A 15,781-nucleotide genomic window follows, 5' to 3' on the forward strand; every position below is an offset into this window, starting at 1 on the left:
TGAATCAATTTGCCTGAAACAGAAAAATAAAATGAATGAGAGAGTCTCTCTCACTGTAGTGGATATGCAGTTACATTTTATTCTTGTACGATTAAAAAGAAAAAAAACATTTGACTGGACATTAATCAATTTCATCAGCCGTAGTGGAGTGCTTAGAAGTCAAAAGTACATTGCTTATAATATATTAAATATTTAAAATATCAGTTATATAACGTTATTTGCATTTGTTTCTACTATTTTGGATTTTAAAATGAATTAGTTTTGAGAGCTACACAATGAAAGTTCAGAAACATAACATTATTATTATTATAATTATTATTATTATTGTTATTGTTATTATTAAAATTATACTGCTCAGGAACTCTATTTTATTTCTTAAATGTACTTCATTACTTCCATGCTTACATGAAAATGGTCAATTTGAATGATACAAAGCAGAGAGAATAAATCTGAGTCTATCTACCTCTTTTAACAGGAAATATTTACTTTTCACATTTAAATAACGTGATACTTCCATTTTATCTATATCTATATATAGATTTCAAAGAATTTTGTTTTACACATATTAAGTTCATGTCACGACTGGTACCATTAGTGTGAAGGGATTAAATGGAAACTGTGATATGAGTTTTAGGCAATATCGCTCAGTCCTCATTTTCCATTTGAAGCAAAAATATGTCAAACAATTTCCACATGATCAAATATTTACTTTATATACAGAGAACATGTAAATGAGTGAGAAAAAAGTTAAAAGATTACAAAATATAGGTTGCATACAGAATCACCCTTTATTTCATATGTATTTATTTGTATATTGCTTTGTTCAACCAGTTTCAAATCCTTTACACAGCCTCTTTAGTGTCCTTACATAATTCGTTTTTAATGTTTTGATGGCATGATGTAAATTTCTGTCACATTTGTAAATGGGCATGTACATACTGCTTATTGCCCTGAAGATAGATATGGTGAAAAAAAAAATAGTAGCCCAAACACAAATATTGACAGGCATATTTAAAAATAAATGAATATTTACAATACAATAAAAATCGGTATTCTGCTCCACGAGCACAATGAAACATAACCTAAAGTTTTTATTATGGGCATTTATCATGAGTACTAGTTGTGCTGAATACCTTTGATGTTTAACGTCCCAGGTCCCCCCAGAGTGTCAGAGCGCGTGTCCCACCGACAGAGCGTTCGCCTCGGCCGCACGGTCAAGCTGCCGTGCCCCGTGGAAGGCGATCCGCCACCGCTCATCATGTGGACCAAAGGCGGCCGCAACATTCACAGCGGCTGGACGCGATTCCGGGCGCTGCAGCACGCCCTGCGCATCAAAGAGGTGGAGGCGGACGACGGCGGCGCCTACGTCTGCAAGGCCACCAACGGATTCGGTAGCGTCAGCGTCAACTACACGCTCATCATCATCGGTGAGTGGAAGCGAACATGGAGGTTGGGAAGTGTTGATGGAATGGTTTTGAAAATCATTTTAATTCCTGTGGCATTGAGGGTTACACAGGCTAGTTAATGAGGTTGAATTGGCATTTGAATTATCAGGGGGGGGGGGGGGGGGGCTGGGGAGGGGGGGTCTTTGGAAAAATGTGTCCACCATAAAGGGGCGCCTGGAAGATTATGAACCCCCATTGTAGACAACAATGACAAGACTTTGGGTTCAACTTGTGTGGTTGTGTTGGCGGGACATTTGTGTTGCATCATGTGGTGTTGTGGGCGCATCCCAGTGGTGATGTCACCATCAAGCAGGCGTCGTGTCTCGCGCCTATAATCACAGTGTCTGAGACAACGCGCACACAAACAACCACTGTACGGCGGGTACAGAAAGTATTCAAACCCTTGTTCAAATGCCATGTTTTTGTCATTTCAACTCACTTTACCTTGAAGTTTACCTTCCACTCGAATGTAATTGTGGCTGATGGTAAACCAGGGTCAGCACACGACAGCCAGCAACCATTTAAGTGATCTGATTAATCCAAAAATCAAGATCAGCTCTTCTCGTAGACAATGTCACTGTGATTGGTTAATTTTGAGTGTGACCAAATCCCCAGAAGAAGGTGTGAACACCTGTCCAAACATATGATCTTATTTGCTTATTTTTACATGCCCTCTCGATAGGATTTTTTTTCTTTGTTAATTCTCAACAGCGTTATACATGTCACAGCTCACATTAAGGATGGAATGATTTATCACCGTTTCATTTTTTTTTTTTTTACTTATCACAAAAACCTGCCATTCCAACAGGGGTGCACAGATTTTTTATCCACGGGTTGTATAATGCCAGTATTTCCAAACCTCTATTAAGCCAAGGCACACCTTTTTAACCCTGGAGAACCCACGGGGTCAAATTTGACCCCTATAAATTCTGCTACTCAAATGCTGCCCTTAAATCCCAAAGGGTCATATTTGGCCCTCATCCCAAATTAGGATTAAAGCATTGAATATTTGAAAAACGTCTATTTTGGTGTTCAGTGGACATATAGCAGCCATTTAATGTATAATTGATCATTTTCCAAAGAGGAAAAAGGTTCTTGGGTTCTCCAGGGTTAAATGGATGAAAAACAAAAACATTCATGGTTCTGTATATAGCTACACTTTGCCGGCATAGATACGTAACGTACTGTACATTACAGAGTACATGCTAATTTACTGACCAATTCATTGAAATTGGATATGCAAGTTGGTTGGGAATCACTGATGTAAATGACGTGTGGCGCGTTCACGCATGCGGTCCTGCCAGCTTTGTGCGAGTGAATGTTTGGAGGGGAAGGGTCAGGGAGTTTCGGAGGTGGGACAACAGATGCCATGTTGGACAGCCGCGCGCACAGCTGCTGTCCGTCTTGGCTGCTCGTTGGTTGTTCTCCTATGTCCTTCCGGTGAAAACAAAAACTCATTTTTATCTCTTTTGTGGAAATGTTGTTTTATCACAGTCGGAGGGAATTGATACTGATCACATCCGTAGTTGGAGCGAATAATATTGCGCCGTCATTGGAATTGTGATGTCTGGTCATTGGAGTGAATCGTATCGTATCTGAATTGCGTCAGACTGTGAGTGGAGTGAATCATATCGTAAAGTCATTTGAGTGAAATCTGTCGTTTCTCTTTGTACCGCCGTGTGTGTCGGAGTGAATTGCATTCCAACGTCATTGGACTGATTGTGGTAGATCATAAAAGAATGAAAGCGAATCATTCGGCAGTTGTAATGCATCGCATCTTCATGGGGGTTGCATAATTTGATTTCATCATCCCGTGTAATTGCAGTCCATCATGTCAGAATCATATTGTAAAAGGGTGAAGCGTGATTGACAGCGGACCCATGTTGTGTGGATGCTGAAGAGACAATTCTGAACATCTGGGGTACCGGTTTTGCACATTCCAAAAATTCCCACTTTTCCCACAATTCCACATTTTCCCCTTGAAAGAAGCGTTCGAGTGAATGATACATTCAGGAACCGAGTTCCTCACCTTTTGCATTTTCTACTGCTCAGCTTATTCAGAACATCTCGTGAACTATTTTCACATTCCAAACATTCCCACATTCCCTAAATTCCACAAGAAATATTACCCCCCCAAAAGGAGATGTTTTAACAGTACCTGTTTACCTCCTCCTCCCTCTATTCTCAACATAGTCAAAACATTCCGACTTCAACATGTTCAGCTTATTCAGAACATTTTTGAAAGTAGTTGTTACAAATCCCTTGATTTTCACAATCAAATCCACAAATTCAGATGTTTTACAGCACCCATTCACTTCCTCCTGCATATCACAACTGATTTTAGCCATTGCAACTTCAAACTGTTCAGCTGATTTCGGACATCTTGGAAACCTTTCGTCACATTCCCGAAATGTTCACATTTACCAAATAAAATGTCACAAAAAAAGATCTTCCAAACTGTATTTTCTAGAGATGTTATTTATGGTTTGATTGCCACCTGAATAGCGTCTATTTAATCAAAGAGCTTCTGTCTTAACAGGACACAGAAAAGTCAATTCGACTATTGTGACAGGAGGTTTTACGGGTCTGGTACTTACTGGTACCAGGAAACTGGACCACATCACACTGGTCCTAAAACCTCTACCCTGCTTTCCTGTGAGTCAATGAATAGATTTTCAAATCTAACTGTTGTCCTTCAAAGCTCCAAATGGTCTTGGACCCAAATCTACTCATGACCTTTTAGTTCCCGATGAGAGTTCCAGGTTGGGTGCAGGCTTACTGAGTGTTTCCAGAACCAGGACCAAACAAAGTGAAGAGGCATTGCATTTTGATTTTGCTCAAGCGTGGAGCAAACTCCCCAGGACGTTTTAGATGAGCTCAAAGTGGTGTTGCATTTAAATCCGGTCCTAAAAACTTTATTGTTCACTGCTGCTTTTTTTGACAATTCAAAGTCATTGTTTTTACCACAATCCTGCTTTAATTTTGTGATTTCAACTTGATAATGTGTCATTTTTGGGGGTCACTTGACTGTTTATTCATCATCCTTTCATTGAATTTTCTTTTTTAATCACTGTTCTTTGCCTCTGTAAGGCACTGTGCATATGAACGGCATGATACAAATAAACTTGCCTTGCGTAGTCGAACTTAGTGACGCAAACTAGTCCTGAGCAGATGTGCTGACAAAGGTGAAGCGTGTCTGGATCAGTGATGGGAATCAGTACAGGGGGGAGGAAGTAAGCAGTTTGGCACGTGTGTGGCGTACGATGATTTAGCAGCTGGGCTGCAACACATGGCATGTGCTTTTAATTGTCGCGACAAGAACGGTAAAACTCTTCATCCTGTCAGACCGACACTGTCCAGTAAGAGTCGCACCGCGTACTGCGCAACCAGGAAATATTCACAGCATTTCATTTTTCCCCGCTGCATTTTGTTTTTTTAACAGCCTTACTTTAAAATTAATGAAAAAAAAAAATCCTTCACATTCTGGACGCAATACCCCAAAAGAAAAAAAAAAACCAATGTGCTCATTTGCATTGATCCCAGTTGTGGCAAACTGCCCCAAGACGTCCAAAAAGACTTGAGGCTGTCATTTCTGCTAAATGTTTTTCAGCAACGTTTTGAGCAAATGTTGAAAATACATGACATTTCTATTACACATTTGAACAAAGTGTTTTTCATGATGTCATGATGGAATGGTGTGTATAGAATTTTGAGGAAGATGGGGTTTTTTTTTCAATTCAGCAATAACACTGGAACTTGAAATGTGAAAAAGAGAAACCCTGTACTGCCCGCCGTGTCCTGTCCGGTGCCCCATAGAATTGTTGCTTTGGTCTACAAGTAGTCCTTTATGGTTTTTCCAGCTGACCTTGTCCCAAGTGAGCCTGCAGCTGTTCACCGCACAAAAACCAACATGTGGGATCAGGTTGCAGATGAAGATTAGAGCTCCATACCTCCAAAATCTACATTTTTCTGTTTCTGTCTTTTGTTCCACTGCCCCTTCAGACACTCATCTGCTGGTTGTTTATTCTTTCAGTCGATCTGTATCGTGTACCCTTCACAGGATACCTCCATCCCTGCCCCACTGTCCATGTTTGTAATGCTTCCTTACTCCGCATCTTCATCGAGGCAGCTTCCATTCCACGGTCCTACTGCCCACCGTCCCTCCAAACCAATACATTCCAATTTTTTTTCACTTTCTTGATATTATATCCGTCCCTTTATACCTCTGTTGCTGGACCTCAAATCCCTCTGTCTTTCATCTCTCCATCATGTTGTTTTTTTTATGTGCAAATATGTATATAAATATGTGTATGTGATTGCCTAATGTGGAGAAACCAGCCCCAATAACCTGACCTCACTTTGTCACACACTCACCTTCTAACAATCCTAGTGGCCCATCTGGACCACTCTTGACTTGTGTGTGTGTGTGTGTGTGTGTGTGTGTGTGTGTGTGTGTGTGTGTGTGTGTGTGTGTGTGTGTGTGTGTGTGTGTGTGTGTGTGTGTGTGTGTGTGTGTGTGTGTGTGTGTGTGTGTGTGTGTGTGTGTGTGTGTGTGTGTGTGTGTGTGTGTGCGTGTGTGTGTGTGTGTGTGTGTGTGTGTGTGTGTGTGTGTGTGTGTGTGCGTGTGTGTGTGTGTGTGTGTGTGCGTGTGTGTGTGTGTGTGTGTGTGCGTGTGTGTGTGCGTGTGTGTGCGTGTGTGTGCGTGTGTATGTGTGTGTGTGTGTGTGTGTGTGTGTGCGCGTGCGTGCGTGTGTGTGTGTGTGTGTGTGTGCGCGCGTGCGTGTGTATTTACCATGTCTAGCAGGATTCTTGTGCTCAGATTTCATACGGTGCTGCCTTGCTAATGGCAAAAAAATGCAGCCGGCGAATGCGTTTGTTTAACTGCTAGAGGCCTCACATGTGCGAACACACACACGCACACACACACGCACACACAAATACACTCTTTTTAATATTATGTCTGTGTGAACAGTTTCTATATCTCAGTGTGAACATATTGATTGTTATTACCTCTGCTCAGCAGAGATGACTGTAAGAGGTCTTTTTATATTGAATTAGAGACATGCTTAGGTTATACTGTATACAGTAAATATTCCCATCTAGGGAATTCGATATCCTTCACCGGGAATAAAAACCTGTGCATTAAGATTTTGACTACGATTTTACGTGTTTCCGGAATTTGCGTAAGCGGAAATTCCACTTCCACTACTACTATGGCGGGGAGGGGGGGGGGGGGGGGGCATGGGGGTCTGGCCATAATGCTTGTTTCCAGGAGGGGTTTTTAAAGCCGTTAGATTTTTTATGAATTTCCCCCCCCAAAAAAATCATTTTTTTAAAATGACATAAATTGAGCTTGACAGTGAACTCTGCTTGTATTGAGGCACATTACTACTAGCACACGACCGGTGTGGTTCTTGACTATTATTTTATTTGAATTTTTGAGTTGCTTACAGACTTGATTCTTCTGATTCCTGCCAGTTTTTTGTGCCGCATTTTTGACTCAATTTTTTGGAAGTTATTTTTTTGTGTAGTTTTTGACTTGACTTGGTTCTTGATTTGGTTTTCGACTGTCTTGAGTGGTGTTCGACTTGCTATTTTACTCTGTTCTTGACTCTGTTTTTGACTTGTTCATGACTTGGGTCTTAACGTGGTTCCTTCCCGCTGAACCAGCAATGACTTGCTACTACTTAGTAATCCAGGTCCAATTTATCCAACCTCAAGTGACCGGTGCCAATTTTGACAATAACTCCCAACAACACTGGCACCAGCTTAGTGTGAAATTGGTCTAGTATGAGCTAGTGTGGTTGCAGTCCTGCAGGAACGAGGCACGGGGCCCCCTATAGTGGGTCAGAGACAGTCCCCGCAGGCGGAAATCCTGGAGTCACAGTGACGACGGCGAGATGTAAACATGCTGGCTGCTATGAAACAAATTGTGCTGGCCGAATCACATTTCAAAAGATGTTTTTGCGTGTGGAATGGAGGCAAAGTTATATGTCATCACACACACACACACACACACACACACACACACACACACACACACACACATGGGGACGCTTTGACTCAACACGCTTCTACGGGTGGATGAGTGGGGTCAGGCCTCTATTTCACGCCTGTCTGTCCCACATCCTCTGGTTCTGCCTCATTTCACCTCCGCTAAAAGAGATGCCAGACATGGCAGGGAGAAAAGAAGTCTAGAGAGGACTTTTTTTTTTCAGAGCTTCCGTCCGGAGATGTCATCAGGTAAATAACACAAAACATGGAACGTTTGAGCTGGAACACGTCTGGAATATCAAGATACTGTCACTTTCTAAACACTGGCCTGAACAGCATTGCAATTACAGGAGAAAACATAAGAAGAAAACCTTTATTTGTCTCACAATGGAGAAATTCCCAATTTACAGCAGCAAAAAATATGAAAGGGAGAAGTAGAAGCACAAAAAGTATATCAGTACATATAAATGATAAAATATAAATATAAGCATATTCAGAATGGGTGAGTGCAGGTGAGTCCAGTCAAGATGAGATTGGAAATTTGGTAACGCCTCAAGGTTAAAATTTCTTTGTCCACTGAAGCCTTGCGAGACAGCAAGATTTAATATACAGATGTGATACAAAGTAAATGCAGAGCCAGGATTGGCAATACCGATGCCAGTACTTAATACTTAAAATGGATTCATCCTCACTAAATGTAGCTGTAGTGACGTCTGATACTGCAAGAGCTGTTACTGATCCGATACCATGTACAGAGCTGATACTTTTGAATGCAGAAGGTCCATTGTGTTTGTGGGCAACATTATTTTTGTGCCAACACAAAATATATGCATTGTTTGCCTTCAGGGTGTTCTTGGACCACTGCAGAGAAAGTGAAGAAGGAGCGGAATTGTGTCTTTGTTGGTCTAGAGCAGTGGTTCGTAACCTGGGTTCGATCGAACCCCAGGGGTTCGGTGAATCAATCTCAGGGGTTCAATGGAGCCTCTGCCATGGAGGTTCAGACACACTAGACTCAAGATGCCATATTAGTTCTGACACACCAGCTTGGCCATCACTGGCTGCAGATGATCACATGACATTGCTTGTCCAATCAGTGCTGCAGGAAATTTAGCGCGCTCAGTCGTCACCGTGTGACTGTTGTGATAGTACGTCGTGAAATAAAAACAAACTTATACTTATGTCTTGAAATTTTACTTACTTTTTTCTTATTTTTAAAAAAATGCGTTTTTATTAGTCTTGAATTTGTAATTTTCACTAATGAAGGGTACGGTGAACAGGCATATGAACTAGTTGGGTTCGGTACCTCTAACAAGGTTAAGAACCAATGGTCAAGAGAAAGCCTATGACAGACCCAGAGAGTAACCGGGTTACTGGGCGAAGAAGTCTGAAGTGACAGAAAAGTATCGGACATGTATGAGAGCTGTCGGGCTCTGTGGTAATTGTGCATTGGGTGTGATTGAGGAGATTAGGGTGGCGGTGGGACTGTATCGGGGTTGAACCCTGAGCCCCTTCCTGTTTGCAACGGGGAAGGATAAGCTATGATAACCTTTATTCGTCCCACAGGGGGGAAATTTGCAATAGGATCCGATAGGCTGACAGACGAGGTTAAACTGTAATCCTCATGAACCATAATGCTCGCAGATGACATTGTGATCTGCAGGGAGCAGATGGAGAAACATTTGGAAAGGTGGAGGCATGCACTGGAAACAGGAGGAATGAATCTTAGTTGAACTGAGACAAAATATACGCGGGAAACGAGAGGGGTGAAGGGCAAAAGGTGAGTTTACAAGGAGGAGAGAGGCACTGAAGTTGGCGGACTTCAAATACTTTGGATGAAGGGGGCAAAGAAATGGATCCAAGCAGGTCGGAATGGGTCTAGGAAAGTGTCAGCTGTGTTATGTGATTGAAGAGTTACACAGTCATGTATGGAAAGCGGGCTACAAATAAATGAAGTTACCCAGGATGAAGGGAAAAACACATGATGCATGTCTTAGAGGCAGCAGGCGACAGAAGGCAGAGCTAGATGACTGATTTCCGATATGGATACATTACTTTTTTGGTTTAGTGACAGAGCAGTGTGATGTGTTTTGAAATTCTGAATTATAAGTGTCACATTGCGTGGTGGTGGTAGACCCCAAAAGCAGGCAGGAGGGAGGAGCAGGGTGTATTTGAAGAATTGTATTTAAAACACAGAAAACTAAATCCTAAACAAAGTCCAAAGTAACAAACAAAAACAATGACTTAAACAAAAACAATCAATAACCAAAACACTACCAGAAAAAACATGACAGCAGCAAAGGAACAGCAAACAAACATGACAGTAGCAAGAAGCAACACTGACCCGACACTGAGTGTCCGGGCTGGGAGTCCTTTTAAGGCCTTAATTACCTATGACCAACAGGTGTGCAGCTGCCGGGGGAGCCCTACAGTGCCACCAGTTGGTCCATAAACCGAATCATGACAAAAACAAGGGCATTTTGCCAGTTTGGATCCAAGTAGCCATTTTAGGTAGGTATATCCCGCTCATGTGATCAAGATGGGAGGTCGAGCCTCATCATGTCATTTTCAACTGATCGGAGTTAAGGATAAAAGATCAAGTTGTAGATATATATTTTTTAAGGCTACAAAGTAAACATTTCATACTAGGCTACATCGCAACACAGCGGGGAAACAACGCGCGTAAGCACAGCCAGTGGGGGAAGTTTCTGGTCGATGTCGTTGGAAGCTAATGTCGAGCTAGCGTCACACTAGCGAACCAATGATAATGTCTGCAGTATGGAAACATTTCAATGTGGAAAGTGGAAACTGGGCAACAGCAACTTGCAATGTGTGCAAATTGAGCGTTTTGCATGGCTGAAGGATCCAGCTGCATTTTAACTAATTTAAGATGGCCCCTGAAAAATTGATGTGCCCCAGAAATAAACATTTCAATGTTTTAAATAATTGCGTGAAACCTCTGCTGCTGGAGCCATTCCAAAGTTATGTTGGGAGGGTTTTATAAAATGTAAATTGATAACAATAAGACAATTTGGATGGACTTTTTTTTCTCCTTAATACATTGCCAAAGTATCGGATCAGGACTTTGTATTGACAAATGCTAAAAAATCAGCGGACTCTAACTCAGGTACAAAAAAAGTGATTGTGACATGGCTAATTTTAGGGTTATTTGGGCACTTTCTAGGGGTGCTCCAAGGCCCACTCTTCACCATCTTCATCCGAGTTTCTGTCTGAATGCCACCAAAGTTGTGGAATACTGTAGAGGCTACCTCTGTAGAAGCCACTAAGATAAATTGAAGATGTTAATTGAGTTTGGGCTTTTGCCATTGTGTGTGGTCGGAGCATGGCAGCAAAGATTAATGATCACATTTGTACTCACTCTTTGTTCAGCACAACAGTTGCTTTCACGCCTACACTTTGTTTTTATGCTCAAATGTTGTTGGGTTAGAAATGTTCTGCAGATGTTCTGTAGTACAAGAAAACAAAATGACAAGCAAACAACTAAGGGGAAACCACAAAAAATGAGCAAAAGGAAAGAAAAAGATGTGGAATGAGGCTGTCTGATCAGAGCATGTACTTGTGAATAGACAGCTTAGTGGCTATTATGCACTGGAGGATTAGATGTGCTCAACCATTGTTAGCGGCACACACGCACATCCACATCTACATCCACCCACCCACACACACACACACACGCACTCGCACAAACATGAGGTCATACAATTTGAGTAAAATGAGCCCAAAGTAAGATGTCAGACTTCATTGTGAGAGCTCACTTTTCTGTTCATGTTGTCCTACATGTCCTAAATGATGTCAATGTACTGTATGTTCCAGTAATTTGACTGCATTGTGAAAACAAATCACATTTTTAATATTACCGTACATGCATTCACTACAAGATAAGATAAGAAAATGTGTACACACATACAGTATATTTTCACATTTTAATGTTTTGTTTTTTTTACCTTATCACCTGGCCTTTTGAAAAGAACTGACTGGTCTCTTTTTATGTTTTTGCTATGAACGGCGGTCCACTTCATGTTACACACGCGCATACACAGGCACATACTCTCGTCCTCTCAAGGCGTTTTTTTTCCTCGTTAGTGCAGGGATTGAGTGTTCTGCTTGTATTGTGCTCAAAGGCCACCATGCTCCTCCGTTAAGAAAAGATGGAAAGTGGAGAAGAGGGCGAAGAGTGCAAAGTGACAGAAGAAAAGACACTGTTTGAAGTTTTACAAACTTTTGTTGGCATCCATCAAAGAGCTCACATCTTTTTCCTCCTGCTCCTCCTCCTTTACTTTTTCTTCTTGTACTTCACCCCTCATCTAGGAATCTTTTTGGATTTTAACTGGGTTTTTCTTGCGAAGAAGAAAAAAACAATCACTGGTGTTTGTCTAGACAATGTGTCATTCTGTGCTGAATATATGCCATTTTAAGGATATTATTCATTATCGTTCAAGTTTGTAATTCCTTGAATGTCTGTCTGAATTAAATGTTGACGTGCATTCGGTTGAATGTTGTTTACTTGAACCCTAGATTGAGTTGCATGTGGTGTAGCCTGGTCAGTCCCGTTGTATGCTAAACTAAACTGAGCCGAGTGTTATGTGGTGTTTTTCTCAAATATATAAGATGCTAGCGTGCAGTTTAAAAAAAAACATTATTGAATAAGCCGCTGGGTATTCTGTTGAGTTGTGGCAAATGTCCTCCATCTCCCATTGTCATTATACAGTGTAGCATATAGAGAAGAAAAGTGGTCAGGGAGACTGCCAATACTGAAAAAGCTGCTCTTGTGTCCTAAACTTGTGTCCTACACTTTTGCATACATACTAGAATGCAATCTCTGATATTTTTACATAACATGTATAAAGGTGAGGGGGACAAGAGACTTATGGCAACATTGAAGGAGCTATGGCAAAATTCTCTCAAATACTGGCTGGTGTCCTACATGCGCCAACAATCTCCCATTTTTCTTATACAGTATCGTACAGATGTCAAACTCAAGGCTCGTGTGTGTGTGTGTGGGGGAGGGGGGGGGGTCTGGTCCACCACATCATTTTTATGTCTTGCGAAAGCAAATCAAGCGCATCAACGTCAGTGATGCTTGCTAAAATCTGTACCAAAATGTCAAATTGTCATATGTAATATATAATAACAGAGATATTGAAAAGATTTTATTGTTTCGAGGTATTACTGTAACTCTAACAATAGTTCAACAAACTATTATTCTTGACTTCTGATTTCAAAATGAGTTATTCATCAATTTTTTGTGTCTTGCTTATGCGACAATATAAAGAAGTGATTAAAAATGTCTGTGGTTTACCCTTCGAGGGTACATAGAACCACAACATAACCCGCAATGAAAATGAGTTTGACACCCCTGTCAGAGCATATAGAAAACCAAGTGAGGAAGACAACCAAAAAGCCTGTAGCAACATGGAGAGAGTTGCAGGAAATTTTTGTAGAGCATTGAGCTTGTGTCATGTGTTTGCCAATCTCCCATATTATTCATACAGCATAGCACATATAACGCTAAGGGGAGTAGCAGCATTAGAGTTTATGGTAAACTAAGTAGAGTCATGGCGATTGTGGGGATGAGCGCCGGCATTTGATTTGACATTGTGGTAAAGAGTTGTTGATCAAAGAAAAGTTATCAGCGTGACGCCTCGCACTGTAGTGTGCCGATTTGTCTTTGAAGTTGGAAGCGAGGGCCGCGCATACCCGTGGAGAGACACACACAGTACATGCAGTACACACGCGATCACAGAAGCCGACGCACACCCTTGTGCAAACACACGCTTGTGTTATGCTGACACTTGAGAGGCTTTTCAAACGTGCTTCGGTGTGTGTGTGTGTGTTTGTGCTGGACCCATGCCCGCCCCGCACGATTCCAGACTTGTTGAATTGTTTGGCTCTTAGTATTAGGTGAGGTCAAACCTACCAATGTGTCCCCTGAATGTGCAGCATGCACAGATCCACTACACAAATGAAGGCAGTTTGGACATTTCTGTTGAGTATTGAGGACTTGTATACGTGAGAACAATCATCCATTATCATCCAACAGCAGGGGTGTCAAATTCATTTCACAGGCTACATTGTAGTTACGGTTTGCCTTGGAGGGCCGTTATGAATTTGGAAAACCATTTACATGTTTAATCACCTCCACATATTACATGCCTCAGCGCACTACAAATTGAGGAATGACTAGTTTTAAAATCAGAAGTCAAGAATAATGACTGTTATTGTGGATTACATATGACAATTTGGAATTTTGGTTCAGACTTTAGCAAGCATTATGGAGTTTAACATGTTTGATTTGCTTTTGCGGGCCACATAAAATGATGTGGCGGGCCACATCTGGCCCGCGGGCCTTGGGTTTGACACCAGTGTCTGACAGTATAACTGAGAAAAGTGCTCAATGAAGCTTCTGGCAACATTGAGAAAGATTTCTAGCAAATATTGGCTGGTGTCCTACACATAACAACAATCTCCCATATTCTCCATATAACACAGGGGAGGGCAAACTTTTTAGCTCGTGGGCCACATTGATTTCTAAATATGGCAGGTGGGCCGGGTCACGATACGGTACATATAAAAAAACCTGTACATGTTGACAGTCTATACCAAACATCAACAGAATAAAAGCATTAAAGTATTACCATACTTTTTTTAAATTAGAACAGTGAAACAACTATGGTATATGTCCTGTATGAACGTCCAAGTATGTTAACAACATATACTGTACGTGTGACAACACAAGCAACAATATATTGCCCAAAAACTGCAGCATACAGTACAGGTATATGACAAAATATAACAAAGTTAGGACTATTTGCTAACAAATGAGACGAGTAAAAGACCAGGCGGCTTTTTTTCCACTCGCTCACTGTCTCGAACTTGACCTCCCCTCGATCACCAAACAAGATGGCGTTGCTCAGCTGATGTCGTGCAACGAACTTTTGAAGCCACTCATGGGACGCTTCGAAGTCTTCGATGCCCATCGCGCTATGGAACTCGATTGCTCTCTTATTAGCGGTCAAGTTTGCGGAAAGTTTTAGCACGATAACAGTCAAACCATTACGAGAATCGTTTATTTACTCGACTGTCGGTCAAGCCGCAAACAATTCACTCTGAGCATGGAAACAGCCAGAATCGGACTGAGCAAGAATCGCTTCCTTGTTTTTCAAAGTCTCGTAGATTTGAGTCTTTCAGACTCCAAGCATCTCCTGAATGTTTCCTACTTTGTAACTCGCTTTGTTTAATCAGATACACTTCACTTTCTCTTCCGCGGCCATTACTGTTCCTCTTCGTTTGGATGCCATGATCTACAGGACGTAATGATAGAGAATCCAATGATAGAAAATAGTGGTGCGAACAAACTTATTCCATCGTATCGAGTGAGAGTTACTTAAGTGAGCGCGACTGCGAGCTTCCGTATCATCTCCCCATCCCTCCCTGTGCTCTGCAACTTCAAGTAACTGCGCCACCTGGCGTTGAAATGCCTGTCATTACAAGTTCAAATGAAATGAATGCAATCATCTACATTGAACCTTAATTGTGAACGGTACCAACCTTCGGCGGTCTGGATTAAAAAGACCAACAGACCGGATCCGGCCCGCGGGCCGTAGTTTACCCACCGCTGATATAACACATATTGAACAAGGTGCTTGAAATTCTGGGGAGTACTGACCAGTGTTCTACACATGACAACAATCTCCAGTATTTTTTGAAAAGTGGTCAGCGGGGCCTATGGCAACATTAAAGGTGATGTGGGAATTTTTGGCAAACACTGGTGGTTAGGGAAGCTGCCATGAGGCTGAGAGCAACATTGAAGGAGAGCAGGAGAAGGAATGGGGTGTTGATTAGGATTTGAAAGTGGCGAGCCGAGGGTACGGTGGAGTGGGTGCTTCAAAGGCAGCGTGCAAGTGGCGCCGACATGAAAGATTGTTTAATTCATCGGAGCACTGCGCTGTCTTGATGTGCGCTTGAGTTACAAAGGCGGCGGCTGGCAAATATACGCACGCACGCACGCTCACATTGGACAGATGGCATTCTTGCAGATGTGGAAATAGAACATCCAATCACTCCCTTCAAAACAAGTGCATTTGAGGTGGCGTTAATTTATTCAAGTGGACATTTAGTACATTGTAGAGACTGTGTGTGTGTGTGTGTGTGTGTGTGTGTGTGTGTGTGTGTGTGTGTGTGTGTGTGTGTGTGTGTGTGTGTGTGTGTGTGTGTGTGTCAGTAGGCGCTGCTGCTTTGGTTAGCTACAGAGTTAAAATGCACTTAGCACAGCATAGCTATGTGGTGTGGTGGCTGTTTGAGGGAGACGCCAATTTGAATTCATC

At 41.9% G+C, this 15,781-nt stretch overlaps 2 protein-coding genes across 5 annotated transcripts in view; both read left to right on the forward strand.

The window, feature by feature from the left end:
• The window catches only part of LOC127600451 (heterogeneous nuclear ribonucleoprotein A0-like), a 219,843-nt gene that overhangs the window by 100,597 nt on the left and 103,465 nt on the right, over positions 1 to 15,781 (forward strand). Inside the window, exon 1 of one of the 3 annotated variants that reach the window (XM_052065020.1) lies at positions 8,817 to 8,828. The exons of the other annotated variants lie outside the window; for them this stretch is intronic. The gene's annotated coding sequence lies outside the window, so the exon portion shown is untranslated. Of the gene's footprint in view, positions 1 to 8,816; positions 8,829 to 15,781 lie in introns of those variants that run through there. 3 annotated transcript variants of the gene reach the window in all.
• The window catches only part of fgfrl1a (fibroblast growth factor receptor like 1a), a 46,493-nt gene that overhangs the window by 17,027 nt on the left and 13,685 nt on the right, over positions 1 to 15,781 (forward strand). For both annotated transcript variants that reach the window (XM_052064831.1, XM_052064839.1), the window contains exon 3: positions 1,155 to 1,427. In XM_052064831.1, the coding sequence (XP_051920791.1) occupies positions 1,155 to 1,427 (273 nt within the window). The remainder of the gene's footprint in view (positions 1 to 1,154; positions 1,428 to 15,781) is intronic.

Source organism: Hippocampus zosterae, chromosome 1, assembly GCF_025434085.1.
Source record: "Hippocampus zosterae strain Florida chromosome 1, ASM2543408v3, whole genome shotgun sequence".
In the NCBI taxonomy this organism is placed as follows: domain Eukaryota; kingdom Metazoa; phylum Chordata; class Actinopteri; order Syngnathiformes; family Syngnathidae; genus Hippocampus; species Hippocampus zosterae.